Source organism: Tenrec ecaudatus, chromosome X, assembly GCF_050624435.1.
Source record: "Tenrec ecaudatus isolate mTenEca1 chromosome X, mTenEca1.hap1, whole genome shotgun sequence".
NCBI lineage: Eukaryota > Metazoa > Chordata > Mammalia > Afrosoricida > Tenrecidae > Tenrec > Tenrec ecaudatus.
In genome coordinates, this window is record NC_134548.1 from 71,651,192 (window position 1) to 71,667,737 (window position 16,546).

General features: G+C 42.3%; 1 protein-coding gene across 1 annotated transcript in view; it reads right to left on the reverse strand.

Moving 5' to 3' along the window:
* PFKFB1 (6-phosphofructo-2-kinase/fructose-2,6-biphosphatase 1) overlaps positions 1 to 16,546 on the reverse strand; it is a 70,678-nt gene that overhangs the window by 1,045 nt on the left and 53,087 nt on the right. The window contains 3 exon segments of the mRNA XM_075538375.1: positions 390 to 452; positions 2,980 to 3,109; positions 7,782 to 7,886. Of these exon segments, the coding sequence (XP_075394490.1) occupies positions 390 to 452; positions 2,980 to 3,109; positions 7,782 to 7,886 (298 nt within the window).

The following is a 16,546-nucleotide window of genomic DNA, read 5'->3' on the forward strand; positions in this document are numbered from 1 at the left end:
GAGTTTATGTAGCCCAGGCTGCACTTTCAGGCAATTCTTCAATATAATCCCAACCTAAATTTCTTCCTTGGTCCCACTGGCCTCCCAATTCAATTTTCCATGTTATTTACTTGCTCTACTACTCACTCAACCAGGCTTATTGAAATTCAAATACTGCTGAAGGTGAGCCCTTCTGTAGCTTGATGCTCTGACAGAGAAATTTGGGGAAAGATCCCTTCCTCATTCAGAGGACATTCTAGGACTTCCCTGTTCTCATTCTAGTTCTACAAATCTCACCTCTACCAGGAAATCTACCTACCCAGTGAAAGGACCTCCTCCAAGACTCTCTGGGTACAGAGGCATGCTCATGGCCTCTCTGTGCCTATCCTTGAAAGAAGTGGGGCACTTACCGTAAGCCATGAGTGTGAGTTTGAGCACTGTGTGCAGAGGGCACTTGAGATAGGGCAGCTCTTCTGAAAAGGAGAGAGAAGCCTTCAGAGTAGGGCAGTGCTAGAGGAGGGTACCATCTCTCAGGCTCCAATCTTGCAGCACTCCTGCACTTTCTAGCTCGCTTTTCTAGAGGTCTGCATCACTGAATCACAGAGCCTATACATCTATACTGTACAAGGGGAAATGTTGCGAATGGGTTGGACAAGAAAAAGAGAGCAGGGAGGTGGCCTCTCGAGCAAGAAGGGAGGAAGAACCAGAGAAATGTAGACAAACTGTATGTCCCACAGGAGGGTCAGTCTGGTCACCACAGTTCCAGGTCTATACCCTCACTAATGGCACAAAAAAAAGACTAGGGCAGGACACCTTCTTATCCAACTTAGGCCTTGCACTGTACTCCCATCTCAAAGGCCCACAATTTATTATAGCAAAATTTCCCTGAGAATCCACTATGGACCAGAATTCAAGGCTGAAGATTCCTATCACTTGAAACTTCCCACAGTTTTCTTCCCAGCCTAGGCTACTCTATCTGATTCCCCATATATAGACCTAAGAGAAGGGGAGAAAACTGAAATCTTGAATAGGAAAATACACCGCCAGTCCAGTAAATAGACTCAAACCTAGGACTCTCTGAGGTCAAGACTCTCTGAAGTCAAGATACATGCTCTGCTTACTGAAGTATACTGACACTGCCTTTGAGGGACTCAGTGTTTTGTGGATGACACACCTATCTATTCAACACTTTCCAACAGCACTGCACATCCATCCATTCACACTGCTCATATCACTTCCCTTCTTTCTTCATTCAACAAGAAGTTACTCCTCTATGCTTCCTTTTTTTTAGGTTTCCCCCTATATCTACCATCACCCTCTCAGATTCAGATGACATCAGTTTAGTCATATTCTGAAGCAGCCACCTTCATCCTTCCCAATTAATTTTCAACACCATTATGGTCATGCCCTGAGTAAGTTGTTTGCACTCAGGTCCTTTATGCACACTCTGTTGTTCCATCCTCAGGGATACTCTAGAGAGTTACTCTACTCAGAGGAAATAGACTCAGAGAAGGTAAGTGACCTCCTGAAGTCTCAACCTCAATGCTGCTACTGTCTCAACAAATGACCTTGGTTCAGCCTTTTCTCTTGCTAGCCTTCAGTATCTCCATCTCTCAGATTGGACTAAATTTAGTTCTGAGGTTCTGTGAGTTGCAATCTTTGTAGGCTTCAGATTCCTAACATGAGGAATGGATATGAGAAAAATTGCCCTGTCCAATTCTCAGGGAAATTGTGAGAAATTAGTGCAGCCGTGGGTTGGAGTGGAGGAAACAATGCACAAATCAGAATTGCACATTCTCTCTCCGTACTCCATGAATATCTGAGAGGGGAGGGGTTCTAGAATGCACCTGGGACAAGCTCTTAACCATACCTCTGTGAACACTGTGACTTTGGGGAAGTCAATTCATTTCTTTGAATCTCCATATAGACAGCATTGAATAGTAGATATGTGGACAGTATCTGAATCCCAAGAACCCTTACCCAACATCACCAGTGAGGAAATTGAGGACCACACACAGGAAATGACTTGCCAAAAGTAAGGTCCCCAAGTTCCTTGGTTTTTGATGACTGGGATGACTCTTAATTATGGGTACTCTTTATTTTGAAACTAGTAACATAGAAAAAGCCAAGTTTATAAGACATTGCAGACTTCGGATATAAGTTACCATTGTCCTAATGTACTCTCAAAATATTATGAAAATATGAACACTTTACCATTTACATCAGAAATAGACTCACACAACTGAAGGTGTTACAACAATCTTTTAGTCATCTTCCCTAGTTTTCAGTTCAGCATATATAGTCAAAATAGAGATAATATATAAAAGTCTACGTGTTTTAAAGTATTATAATTTGAAAAACTTTTAAATGTAAACATCATTATCTTGGGAAAACATCTGTCCACACCACAGGAAAAAAAGAAACTTATCATCAAGGATATGTGCCCATGATAGGCTCCACTACCACTTAATGACAGCATACTCCAGAAAAGTACTGGCTGAGTTTTTTTCAAAATGGCCTTGGAAATGTTAACTCAATTAAAAGCAAGTTTATTTTGATGCACAGAAACCCTATAGGGCAGGCTCGAACTGCTCCTGTGAATTAAAGGGACTGCAACTCTTTATAAAAGTAGAAAGCCTCATATATCTCCCATTAGTGATTTCAAACTGCCGATCTTGTGATTAGTTGTACAACGCATAAACCACATTAGCTTAGAATACTAAGGCTCATGCTACTATTAGTACTAATAATAGGAGCTGACACTTACTGAGCTATACTATGTGTCATTAACCCTTCTAAGTTCCTTGCATATATTGACTTATTTAAACTTCACCATTACAGATGCCAAACGTAATCCAAATAAAAGGTAGAGCAAAAAAAATGGAAGTTGGTCATCTTGGTTTTAGATACTGTACTCTTAATCACCAATTTTAATTGCTGATGTCAGGGTCTCAAATCATGTTCAGTTTTACACACCATGAACATTGAGGAGGGTAGTACCTGAGCTCTTATCCAGAAAGTAGGCTAGGAGGCACCGCATGACAGCCTGGTGGCAGATTACCAACACATTCTCCTGTCGCTCTAGTTCCATTATAACTGGCTCTAGTCGCTGAACTAGATCTTCATAGGACTAAAAGTGAAAGAAATACTGAGTGAAAAGGGGAGATGAGGCACATTTACCCAGAGAGGAAGAACTCTAGACTGATCAGGAGCACTTGTTTCTGGTATCAGATTAGGCGGGGCTTCAGTTTCTTACATGTTAAACAAGTGGAATACATATTAATCACCATATATAACATAGAAATGAATATATTATACATTGATAAACAGTAACAATAATAAAATTCCCTTATAAAATACCTAGAAAAACTGAATGGAAAGCAAACATCTAACTGCAGTGCTGATAGTTCAAGAAAATAAGAGAAATCCAAAGAACTCCTAAATAGAAAACCTTAAAGCGCAGAGTGGTAAGTTGCTAGAAGCCACCATTGCTGTGGAGGCATTTGCCTATCTCAGTGAACCAAGGGGGTTTTAAAATCTTATAGAGACAGGAGACAGATCTGGGTGTGTATAGCTGGGTATTTGGGACTGAGATCTCTGCCATAAATCTAAACTTCTCAAAGGGATACGCCTTCGGGGAAAGTATGGACCAGGGGAAAAAATTGTCTACAGACAAAAGGAAATGTATTAGTCTCAACTTGACTCTTGATGGAAAAAATAAGGAAAAGTTTCTTCTTAAAATATATAACCATAAAGTGGATTTGTGGTTCAAATTACACTACATACATCATTTAACTATCAAAGATCATAAAAGTGTTGTAAGACAGAGCAATATTTTGTTGTTTTACATAATGTTGCCATGAGTTCAAGCTGACTGGGTGACAATCAATATGTGCTTACAAATTGTCAAGTTGAGAGTTTAATAAAATGTGCTACCATATTACCCCAGGCATTCCTGAAGGAAACAAAAACCCTCTGAATTCTCTCAATTTGGGCTTCATATTATTTCCACAGATAAATTCTTGCAAAACTGAAGCTCACATAACACACCAGGAAATCAGCTATAGTAAGAGTAAACAGAAAAATCTAGAAAACCCTAACTTAAATGTACAATAAAATATTATAAAAGTATAGATATGTAAGTACAACATAAAATACATATATCTGAAATTGTTTAAGAAATAAAAGTTGGAAATAAAGTGTAAGGAAGAAACAAGATGCAACTAACTATATGAGGTTATTAGGTGTCATGGAGTCCGTTTTAAACCATAGCATCCCTGAAAACAACACAATGAAACAGACTGGTCTTGTGTCATCCTCACAATTGTTCTTATGCTTGAGTCCATTATTGTCAACACATCTCTTCAAGGACCTTACCCTCCTTCTCTGACCCTCCTCTTTACCAAGCATTATGTCCTTCTCCAGAAAGTGTTCTCTCCTGATAATATGTCTTACGTACATGAGACAAAGTCTTGCCATCCTTGCCTCAAAGGAATATTCTAGCTGTACTTCTTTTATGATGGATCTGTGGGGTGTGTTTTTTGACAGTTTATGGACTTTTCATATTCTTCACAAAAAAACATACTTCAAATATATCAAGTTTTCTTTATTCTTCCTTATTCAGTATCCAAGTCTCACATACATCTGTAGTTACTGAAAATACCATGGCTTGGGCCAGGTGCACCTGAGTCCTCAAAGTAATATCCTTGCTTTGTATATTGTGGCTTGGTTTTGCTCTGTCTTGTTTTTGTGCATGTTATTATCTCCGCAGGTCTGTCTAAATAAGATAGGCTGGATGAACTATTGGAGGAGAAAACAACGGGACCGAGAGTTCCAGGGGGACATGGGAGAGGGGGAGGTTGCGGGGAAAGGAAGTGGTGTTAACAAAACCAGGGACACGGGAACAACAAGTGGTCCAAAATGGTGGTGAGGTGGGTGTGGGAGGCCTGGTAGGGCAGAATCAAGGATAATGTAACGAAGAGGTACTCTTGAAACCCAAGTGGGGACTGAGCATGATAGTGGGAAAGGAGGAAAGTCAAGGGAAATAGAGGAAAGAGCTGGGAGGCAAAGGGCATTTATAGAAGTCTAGATAAAGACATGTACATATGCAAGTATATTTATATATATGGATGGCAAATAGATCTATGTGCATATATTTACAGGTTTAGTATTAAGGTAGCAGAAGGACATTGGGCCTCCACTCAAGTACTCCCTCAATGCAAGAATACTTTCTTCTATTAAATTGGCATTCTATGATGCTGACCTTCCTGACACAACCGCTGAAGACAGAGTGGGTGAATAAGCAAATGTGGTGAAGAAAGCTGGTGGTACCCAGCTATCAAAAGATATAGTGTCTGGGATCATAAAAGTTTGAGGGTAAACAAGCAACCATCTAGCTCAGAAGCAATAAAGCCCACATAGAAGAACACACCAGCCTGTGTGATCACGAGCTGCCGAATGGATCAGCTATCATGCATCAAAGAACAAAAAATTATATCATTGGGTGCACACCTCCATGATATTATCGCTGAGGACAAACGGGTGCATAAGCAAATGCGGTGAAGAAAGCTATTGGTGCCTGGCTATCAAAAAGTATACAGTCTGGGTTCTTAAAGGCTTGAAGGTAAACAGGCGGTCATCTAACTCAGAAGGAACAAAGCCCACATGGAAGAAGCACACCAGCCGGTGCAATCACAAGGTGTCAAAAGGATCAGTTATAAGACATCATCGGAACAAAAAAATCTTAACATAGTGAATGAGGGGGGGAATTCAGAGTAGAGACCCAAAGCCCATTTGTCAGCCACTGGAGATCCCCTTGCAGAGGGGGCTAGGGGAGGAGACGAGTCAGTCAAGGTGTAATATAGCACCGATGAAAAATACAACTTTCCTCTAGTTCCTAAATGCTTCCTCTCCCCCAACCCCCACTATCATGATCCGAATTCTCCCTTGCAAGTCTGGCTAGACCAGAGGATGTACACTGGTACAGATAGGAACTGGAAACACAGGGGATCCAGGGAGGATGATACCTTCAAGGCCAGGGGTGTAAGGGGCGATACTGGGAGAGTAGAGGCTGAGTGGGTTGTAAAGGGGGAACCGATTACAAGGATCTACATGTGACCTCCTCTCTGGGGGAAGGACAACAGAAAAGGGGGTGAAGGGAGACGTCAGACAGGGCAAGATAATAATTTATAAATTATCAAGGGTTTATGAGGGAGGGGGGAATGGGGAGGGAGGGGATACTGGGAGAGTGGAGGGAGAGTGGTTTGGAAAGAGGGAACCAATTACAAGGATGTACATGTGACCCCCTCCCTGGGGGATGAACAACAGAAAAGTGGGTGAAGGGAGATGTCAGACAGGGAAAGATATGACAAAATAATACCATAAATTACCAAAGGTTCAGGAGGGTGGGGGAAACGGGGAGGGAGGGAAAAAATGGGGACCTGATGCCAAGCGCTTTAGTGGAGAGCAAATGTTTTGAGAATGATGAGGGCAAGGAATGTACAGATGTGCTTTACACAATTGATGTGTGTATGGATTGTGATTAGTTGTATGAGCTCCTAATAAAATGATTTTTTTAAAGAGAACTTGCGCAGCATATTTACTAAATGCAATACATTCTTTGATCTCTTCACTGAGATCATTGATTGTAGATGAGAGCAAGATGGAGTCTTGACAACTGCAATCTTTTCTCTGTTTATCATGATGTTACATATTAGCCCAGTTGAAAGGATGCTAGTTTTCTTTACATTGAGTTATAATCCATATTGAAGGCTGCAGTCCTTTATCTGCATCAGTAAGCACTTCAAGTCCTCCTCACCTTCAGAATGCAAGATAGTGTTATCTGCATATTGCAGGTTGTTAATATGTCTTCCTTAAATTCCGATACAGCATTCTTCTTCATATAATCCATTATGTCTGATTGTTTTCTCAATCAGGGCATCTAACCCTTAAATGTGTAGTCTCAACATATAGATGAACTTTAAAATGTCATTTCTGAGGCTGAAGATAAAAATGTGAACATACTCTGTAATTGGATATTTATTGTTCTATCTTCTTAGATGTCCTGTTTTTTTTCTGTCAAATTCTCCTAGAAATTTGTAGCAGAAATGCTTAAAATGTGGAACTGGTACGTGATACCAACGAGAATTCACCTGATATAAGAATTCTAGAACCAAATGAAACCCACTGTCATCAAGTGCTTCTGATTTATAGTGACCCTAAACAGGGTTTCCAGGAGTGCAAATCTTTATGGCAGCAAACAGCCTCATATTTCCCCCAAGGAGTGACTGGTGGGTTTAAAACATTGATCTTTGGGACTAACAACCCTATGTTTAACTAATAGCACCACAGAGGTTCCTTAATTGATACTCTGGTTCCTGTGATGGTAAAGCAGTTGGTTAAATTATTAGTCAACGACACTGGAAACTCCTACCAACTTCATAGAAAGGCTGGGGTTTCAACTTGGCAACAAAAGTAGAACTTGTTGAGACACTTCAAATAACTTCATTGAGACCCAGAGACAAGGTCTAGGATACAGTGTGCCTTCCAGAAAACGGAGTAGGGGGTGGGGGAGGGGGGATCAGGGGAAGCAGGAAAATAAAAAATGGCTTTATAAAAAAGGGAAACGTATCAGTCATCTGAGATAGCCAAGAGACAGACAATCATGTGTCTTATCAGATGGCGGTGGCTACAAAATATGTTTTATTGTGTTTAAGATGCTGTCTAGAAACTGGGGGCTCCTGGCAGTTGAAAGGGCTTACTAGTAAGGATTCTAAGAGTTAAGCTATTCTTCCAAACTTTACCTCTCCCTTGGGGTAGCGGTAGCGATATTTATCTTGGTCTCACAGTGCAAACTCTTCGGGGTAGTGTTCTTGGATTTCCTCATACGTCATCGCCTCACAGACACCCTGAAACAAAAAATAATTGGGGAGTGAAATTATTTTTAATTATTAATAGTTTCATTGACATATAATTCACATCTCATACATTCAATAGTTAGGTCATATTAAAAAGATTTGTACATTATTACTGCAATCAGTTCTAGAATATTTTCTTCTTTCTTGTACTCATTGTTACTAGCTACCAATTTTTCTTCTGATCGCTCCTCACATATTCCTATAAGCCATTAATCCCATTACTGTATTTTATACTATATACTTACCTATCTTGTATTTCATATACTGGAAAAGATTTTTTAATAGCACCAAAACAAACCTGAGAAAAACCTCATTAGAAAATAAATCAGGAAATATTAAAAACTAGAGTAAAATTTAAATGAGTCAAAAGGGAAATCAAATGATAAGGTATTTGAATATAACCTGTTTCTTCAACAATCCACTTTCCATTGCACTCTGCATGATAGAAAGGCTATTCACATGCCTGGTCTATGGTCAGAGGGGATTGATTCACCAGAGACTTAACCACATGTATTTCTCTTTCATTAAAAAAAAAGGAAATATGAAACAACTTTAAAATATGTCAAAAGGCGTGTGTGTAAGCAAATGTGGTGAAGAAAGCTGATGGTGCCCGGCTATCAAAAAGATATAGTGTCTGGGGTCTTAAAGGCTTGAAGGCAAATAAGCGGCCATCTAGCTCGGAAGCAACAAAGCCCACAGAGAAGAAGCACACAGCCTAAGCGAATACAAGGTGTTGAATGGACCAGGTAGCAGATACAAAGGAACAAAAACAATCATTGTGTGATCACCTTCCTCACATAATCGCTGAAGACGAAAGTGTGCATAAGCAAGTGTGGTGAAGAAGGCTGATGGTGCCCGGCTACTGAGAGATATAGCGTCTGGGACTTAAAGGCTTGAAAGCAAACAAGCAGCCATCTAGCCCAGAAGCAACCGAGCCCACACGGAAGCAGCACACCAACATAGGTGACCGTGAAGGACAGAGGAGACCAGGTCTCCAACAACAAAAGTGGGGTGGTGGTGAGAATCACATCACCGTGAAAGAAGGGGAGTGCGTGATGGGAACCCAATGCCCATCTGTAGACAGCTGGACACCCCTTCCAGAGGGGTAGTGAGGAGGAGATGGGCCACTCAGGGTTCAGTGTATCAACAATGAAACTCAAAACCTTCCTCTAGTTCCTGAACGCTTCCTCCCCTCCCAATCATCATGACCCCAATTCTACCTTGCCTTGCAGACCTGGTTATACCAGAGGATGTACAGCGGTGCAGTGGGGATCTGGAGGCACAGGGAATCTAGGACAGATGAACCCCTCAACACCAGCGGTGGGAGTGGCGACACCAGGAGGGAAGGGGGTGTAGAAAGGGAGAACCGATCTCGGAGATCTATGTGTAACCTCCTCTCTGGGAGATGGGCAATGGGGAGGAGGGTGAGGGGAGATGCCTGGGAGTGTAATATAAGATATAATAATTATTTATAAACTATCAAGGGACCAGGGGTGGGATCGGGGAGGGAGGGGGATGGGGGGAAAAAGGGAAACCAAGCTGATTCCAGGAACCCAAGTGGAAGGTGAATTAAGAGAATGATGAGTGCAACGAATGTATAAGGGTGCTTTGCTCAATTGATGTATGTACAGACTGTGATAAGAGCCTTATGAGCCCCAATAAAAAGATTTTAAAAAAACTCTAACGAAGTCTTGTGCAGCAGATTTACACAATGAAACATGTCTTTTGATGTATTTACTGCTGCTTACATGAGCATTGATTATGTATTCATTCAAGATGAAATTCTTGACAACTTCAGTCTTTTCCACATTTATCATATTAACTATCAATCCAGTTGTGAGGAATTTAATATCTTTTATAATGAGTTGTAATCTATACTGACAGATGTAATCCTTGATTTTTATCAGCAAGTGCTCCATGTCCTCACTTTCAGCAAGCAAAATTTTGCCATCTGCATATGGCAGGTTCTTAAGCATTCGTCCACTCTGGATGCCACATTTTTTTAATATAATGCAGCTTCTCTGATTATTTGCTTAGCATACAGATTAAATAAGTGTTGTAAGAGGATACCACCATAGCAGAAACTTTTCCTGATTTTAAACCATGTATTATTCCATTGCTCACTCTGTTCTTACAACTGCCCCCTGATCCATGTATAAATTCTGCATGAACACAATGTAGTTTTCTGGAATCCCCATTCTCCTCAAGCTTATCCATAATTCGTTATAATTCACACAGTCAAATGCAGATCCTCATAGTTAATAAAATACAAGTAAACATCTTTCTTCTATTCTCTGCTGTCAGCCAAGATCCATCTGATTTCAACAATGATGTCCCTAGTTTCACATCCTTTTCTGAATCTGGCCTGAACCTCTGACAGCATTCTTTCAATGTACTGTTGGAAGCATTTTTGGATGATTTTCACCACAATTTTACTTGCATGTCATATCAATGATCTCTTCAGTTCACCTTTATTCTTAATGTGTACAAATTCAGATCTTTTCCAGGCAGTTGGACAAGTATCTGTCTTCTAAATTTCCTGGCATAGATGAGTAACTGCTCCCAGTGCTTCATAAGCCTGTTGAAACATTTCTATTGGCATTCCATAAATTCCTGAAGTCTTGTTTTTGGCTAATGCTTTCATTGCAGCCTGAACTTCTTTCTTCAACATCATTGGTTCTTGCTTACACACTACCTTTTGAAATCATTGAATATTGTTTAGTTATTTTTGGTAGAGTGGCTCTGTGTGTTCTTCATCATCTTTCTTTTTGCTTTTAGATTCAGCTCTACTTTTATTATAAAACCATTCATCTGACATTAGTTGTTTACAGTGATCGCAAGATACCGTTGGTGTGGCATAGCAGATCTAATGCAAAAATTGGTACTCCCTACTCACTCTGCCAGACTGAGTTCTTGACATTTTCTTAGGAGCAAAGGCCTCTGCCAATCACACCTTGATGTTTTAGAGGGAAAAATTGACTCAGATAGTCCTCCAAAAAACACACAGATCCTGTGCTGTCCCACGGGGTGCCTGAGGATCTGCCCCTCCACCTAGAGTTCCAAACCAAAGTAGACAAAAGGAGAAATCATGAGCTGATACATCTTTTCACTCCCTCGCCTAAACTAACACAATGAAGAACACTAATGTTTCTCCCCCAAGCACACTCGGGGGAGGAGCTTAGTTCAAGTTCCAATGGGAAAATTCGCAGACTCCAACACCCTGGGATTGAGAGGGTTGCAATCTGCACATTATGTTCTGGCTGGCTAGAGTAGATTCTGATCAGCTAGGGATTTATTCTCAAAGCCTGGCTTGAACTCTCTGCGACTGAGCTGTGGCAGAATTTCCCAGTGACTTTGAGGTGGTGAGCCAGCGCTGAGGTTCTGAAAAAAACCAGGTGGCTCTGTATTAGGGGGAAAATCAGCATGAAAGAGTTGAGCATCCCTCTGTGGTCCGAAGACTCGAAGTGGTATCACTTACCTGTCTGTCAGTCTTCACCCAAATCTAATCTGATCCCTGCTCTGACATACAAGTGAGGGCAACTTGGGTAGGCATTCAGGAAGTGTTTTGGACATTCTGTTCTCTCCCACTTCATGCTCGCTCTGTTGTTTGTTTCCCATCACATTGATGGATACTTTTTAATTATTCAATGAACAATATAAGAGGAGACATAAGCATAATAAACATATATGCATCCTCTGAAAGATCTTCAAAAACAACTATAAAACTGAATACAGAATAGTAGGGGACTTCAACACACTATAATCAAAGTAAGTTCAGTAGGAAATAAACTGAAAAAAACAACGGAGGAGTTTACAACATAATCAAACAGGTGGACCTCTTAGATATATACAGACTACTTCATCTGACAATATCACAGTATATATGTTTTTTTCCAGTGTACAGGGTACATACTTTAAAACGTATCACATGTTAGGCCACAAAGAAAGCTTAAAATTTTCAAAAACATTGAAATCGTACAACTCATTTTCTCAAACCAAAACATTATTAAACTGGAAATGAACAATAGAAAAAACAGGAACATAGAGACAAATACATAGAAACTGAACAACATACTATCTAAAATATGACCAAATAATAGATCAAATAAGGTAAGAAATGAAGAAATTCATTGAAAAAATGAGAAATAATACAACATACCCCAACCTTGGGGACATAGCAAAAGCAGTTAGAAGGCCATTTGTAGCAGTTGATACATACACGAAAAAAGTGTTAGTCCAAAAGCAACACCCTAGATGTCCGTACACTAGAAAAAAGGCAATAATATAAAACTTCCAAAACCAAGAAAAAATCATAAAAACTATAGCAGAAATAAGTGAACTGGAAAGCAATGGGGGAAATCACCAAGACAAGAAGTTGGTTCTTTGAAAGGACCTTTTTAATGACAAACCTCTGGCAAACTTGCACAGGGGGAGAGGGGGAAGATGGCCGACAGGGACACCCGCATACTCTGAGAGCTCCTCCAAACAAAGCGGGATTGGCGACCAGGTAGCTGAATAGTAAGAGTCTGGTGAGTGAAATATCCCCCTGGGACAGCACCCCAGTCCTACCCCACGTATTTGTCCGGAGCAGGGGTCTAGGTGAAAGAGGACCGGACTAGTGGGACATCTCTGGCCACTAAGCTGCCGTGAGCTCACTGGCGACCGGCTTAGGCTCCATCCCCAAACCGGACGCCAGCCCAGAGCCGCTTGCCTGCCCTGCCTATTCCAGCGGCCCACTCCCCACTCCCCACTCGCGGATCTCCACTGGGAGAGAAGCTTTCCTCTCCCGCAGTTCCCCTCTCCCCGCAGGGCAGCGATCTGCCCTCGGGCCCACGTCCCTCCCTCCATTCATCCAAGCTCAGGGGAGCGGACCCGCGGTTTGTCTGGCGACCCCCACGGGGGACCACCCACCTGCACCGCTGCCGCGGACCTCTCCACCTGCCCTCCGTGTGCTGGCCTCCCACCCCCGCCCGCCCCCGCCAGCCCCTGGCAGCCTAGCGCCAGCTCCACTCCTGGCGGGGACCCTGCGCTGAGCACTTCCCGCCAACAGGAGCCATAGCCCAACCCGCGCCTGTCCCGGACCCTGAGCTTCCGCGGAGCGCCGCGCCCCGCGCTGCTGAGTCTGCCCACCAAGAGCCCCTCCCTGCGCAAGGCACAAGAGTAGGTGCCCTCCCCAGGGTGCTGTGGGGACCCCGGCGGCCGCAACTCTGAGCCTGAGCAGAGGAAGGGCGCCATTGCCCCCTGCGGTTTCGCGCCAAGCCTCCTTTGCCGGCGCCATTACCCCCTGCAGTTTCGCGCCAAAAGGGCGGAGAGCGAACACCATTGTTCCCTGCAGTGTCCCGCAGCTGCCTGCGCAGCTATCCAAGGGGCCTCCCCGCGCCCGCTCACAGCCCGGGCAGATCAAACACTCCACCTGCAGTGGAGCCTGGGTCTCGGCTTTGCAGTCCCTGAGGAGCCGTCAGTGAGCTCCAGCCAGCTCTCACCACCTGGGGCCCTGTTGGGTCCCCAGTGCCAGCCCTAAGCCTGCCGCAGCCCGCCCCAGCCACCACAGGAGACGGCACAGTGGCCTGAGCCTCCACACAATAAGGTTACTCCTGTCTCCCAGAAGCATGGGGCCTATTAAAGGATCAAGGAAAAATCAACAGACCACATCACTCCCAACAAAAAAATCAGAAAAACGAGGCACTTTAACAGACCTAACGTCACTCATAGAAGAAACAGATATAGATCAGCCACAAAAGGAAATCTTCAGAACTCTGCTTGCAGTAATACAGGAGCTAAGAGAAGCAAACCAAAATAAGGATGCAACGATAGAAGGGATGAAATGCACAATAGAGGGGATGAAGTCCACAATAGAGGGGTGAATACTATCCACCAAAAGGAACTGCAGAAACTAACAGAGGAGGTAGCAGAGGCCACACAAAAGGTCACAGAAGCTATATCTAGGCTTGAGGAGGCTGAGAACCGTATCAGTGAACTCGAGGACGCTCAAACCAAACGAAGCAAGCGAGAAAAACAATCAGATAGGAAAATTAAAGAAACAGAAGACAGCCTGAGATCAATGACAGATGCTATGAAGAGGAATAATATTCGAATAATCGGTCTACCGGAACACAACATAACACACAAATCGACCGCCAAGATAGCAAAGGAATTCCTGGAAGAAAATTTCCCCAACCTAACAAAGGAGAATCTGACTCTCATACAGGAAGCAGAGAGGACGCCGGCTAAGCTAAACACCAAGAAGAACACGCCAAGGCATATAATTGTAAAATTATACAACTTAGAGGAAAAAGAGAAAATTCTACGAGCATCAAGAGAAAGGAAGACAGTCACATACAAAGGAGCGCCGGTAAGGTTATGCTCAGACTTATCAGCTGAAACCATGAAGAGGAGGAGAGAATGGAGCAACATCTTCCAAAAACTGAAAGATAAAAATGCCTCCCCCAGAATCCTATACCCTGCCAAGTTATCCATTAAGATAGAGGGTAAGATAAGGGTCTTCCAGGACAAGGAAGAACTCAAAAAATATACTGCAAGTCACCCGACCCTGCAGAACATACTGGCTGACTCACTATGGCCAGAAGATCAAGCTCCAACTAGAACCTCCAGGAGACCACCATATAGCCCATCTCCATCTAGAAGCCAACATGCCAGCAACACGTACCAGGACAACACGGTCTCAGATGGAAAAGAGGACAGGATAGAAACCCTCCACTCAATCGCAGTACACTGATATGAAGGAAGATAGGCAAAGACCCAAAACACAAAACAGAATATGGCAACCATGAAGCCAGAGATTGTAATAATCACTTTGAATACAAATGGGCTCAATTCATATGTTAAAAGAAAGAAGCTGGAGGATTGGATTAGAAAACATAACCCATCAATCTGCTGCCTGCAAGAGACACACCTTAAGCAAGCAGACAAGCATATGCTGAGAATAAAGGGCTGGCAGAAAGTTTACCAAGCAAATGGTAACTCCAGGAAGGCAGGAGTGGCTATCTTAATCTCCGACAAAATGGATCTCAAGATCCAAAACATAAAAAGAGACAAAGAGGGACATTACATAATGCTCAAAGGCTCAGTAAACCAGGAAGCAATAAGCATACTGAATATTTACGCACCTAATAATGGTGCGGCAAATTTCGTCAAACAAACTATTAAAAAAATGACAGAAGAAATCACGGAAACAACAATAATAGTGGGGGACTTCAACACTCCACTATCAGAGAAAGACAGGTCACAGGGAAAGAAGCTCAGCAAAGAGGCCAGAGAGCTAAACAATGTAATTAGGCAACAGGGCCTGATAGACATCTATAGAGCCTTTCATCCAAAAGCAAAAGGTTTCACATTCTTCTCCAATCCACACGGATCTTTCTCAAGAATAGATCACATGCTGGGGCACAAGGCCAGCCTGAGTAAATTCAAACACATAGATATTATCCAGACGTCTTTCTCAGACCACCATGCCATAAAGCTGGAGATTAATAGGAGGGCACCCAGAAAAGCAAGGGTCACCAATTGGAGAATAAACAACGATCTCCTGCGACATGAATGGGTTAAGGTCCAGATCAGAGAGGATATCAGGAAATTTCTAGAAACTAATGAGAACGAGCATACAACATATCAAAACTTATGGGACACTGCAAAGGCAGTTATCAGAGGTAGCTTGATATCACTGAATGCATACATGAAAAAAGAAGAAAGGCGTATGACAGATATGTTAACACAAAACCTCCAACAACTAGAACAGAGTCAACAGAACTACCCCTCCAATAGCAAGAGAAAAGAAATAATAAAAATCAGGGCGGAGTTAAACCAGTGGGAAGACAAAGAACAATGCAAAGGATTAACGCAACTAGAAGCTGGTTTTATGAACGAATTAATAAAATTGACACTCCCCTGGCAAAGCTTACCAAAGATAGAAAGGAACAATCATCAATAGCCAGGATGAGGGATGAATCGGGGGCAATAACAACAGACCCCAATGAGATAAAAAGGATAATCACAAAGTACTATGAAGGTTTGTATTCTAATGAATTCAGAAACCTGGAAGACATGGATAAATATTTAGAAAAACAATCTATCCCTAGATTATCTGAGACAGAGATCAAGAACCTCAACAAACCCATAGCGAAGGAAGAAATAGAGAGTGTCATCAAAAACCTACCAAGGAAAAAGGCCCCAGGGCCAGATGGCTACACAGCAGAATTTTACCAAACATTCAGGGAAGAGCTGACACCGATCCTCCACAAAGTATTCCAGAACATAGAAAAGAACGGCAAGCTCCCAAACTCATTTTACGAAGCCAGCATTACTTTGATACCCAAACAGGGAAAAGACCCCACAAGTGTAGAGAATTATAGACCTATATCTCTAATGAACATAGATGCAAAAATCCTTAACAAAATATTGGCCAATAGAATACAAAGGAACATCAAACATATCATTCACCACGACCAAGTAGGATTCATCCCAGCGATGCAGGGATGGTTTAACATCCGAAAATCCATCAATATCATACACCACATCGAGAAGAAAAAGGATAAAAACCATATGATAATATCCATAGATGCAGAAAAAGCATTTGACAACATCTAGCACCCATTCCTAATCAAAACACTCATGAAGATAGGATTGGAAGGTAA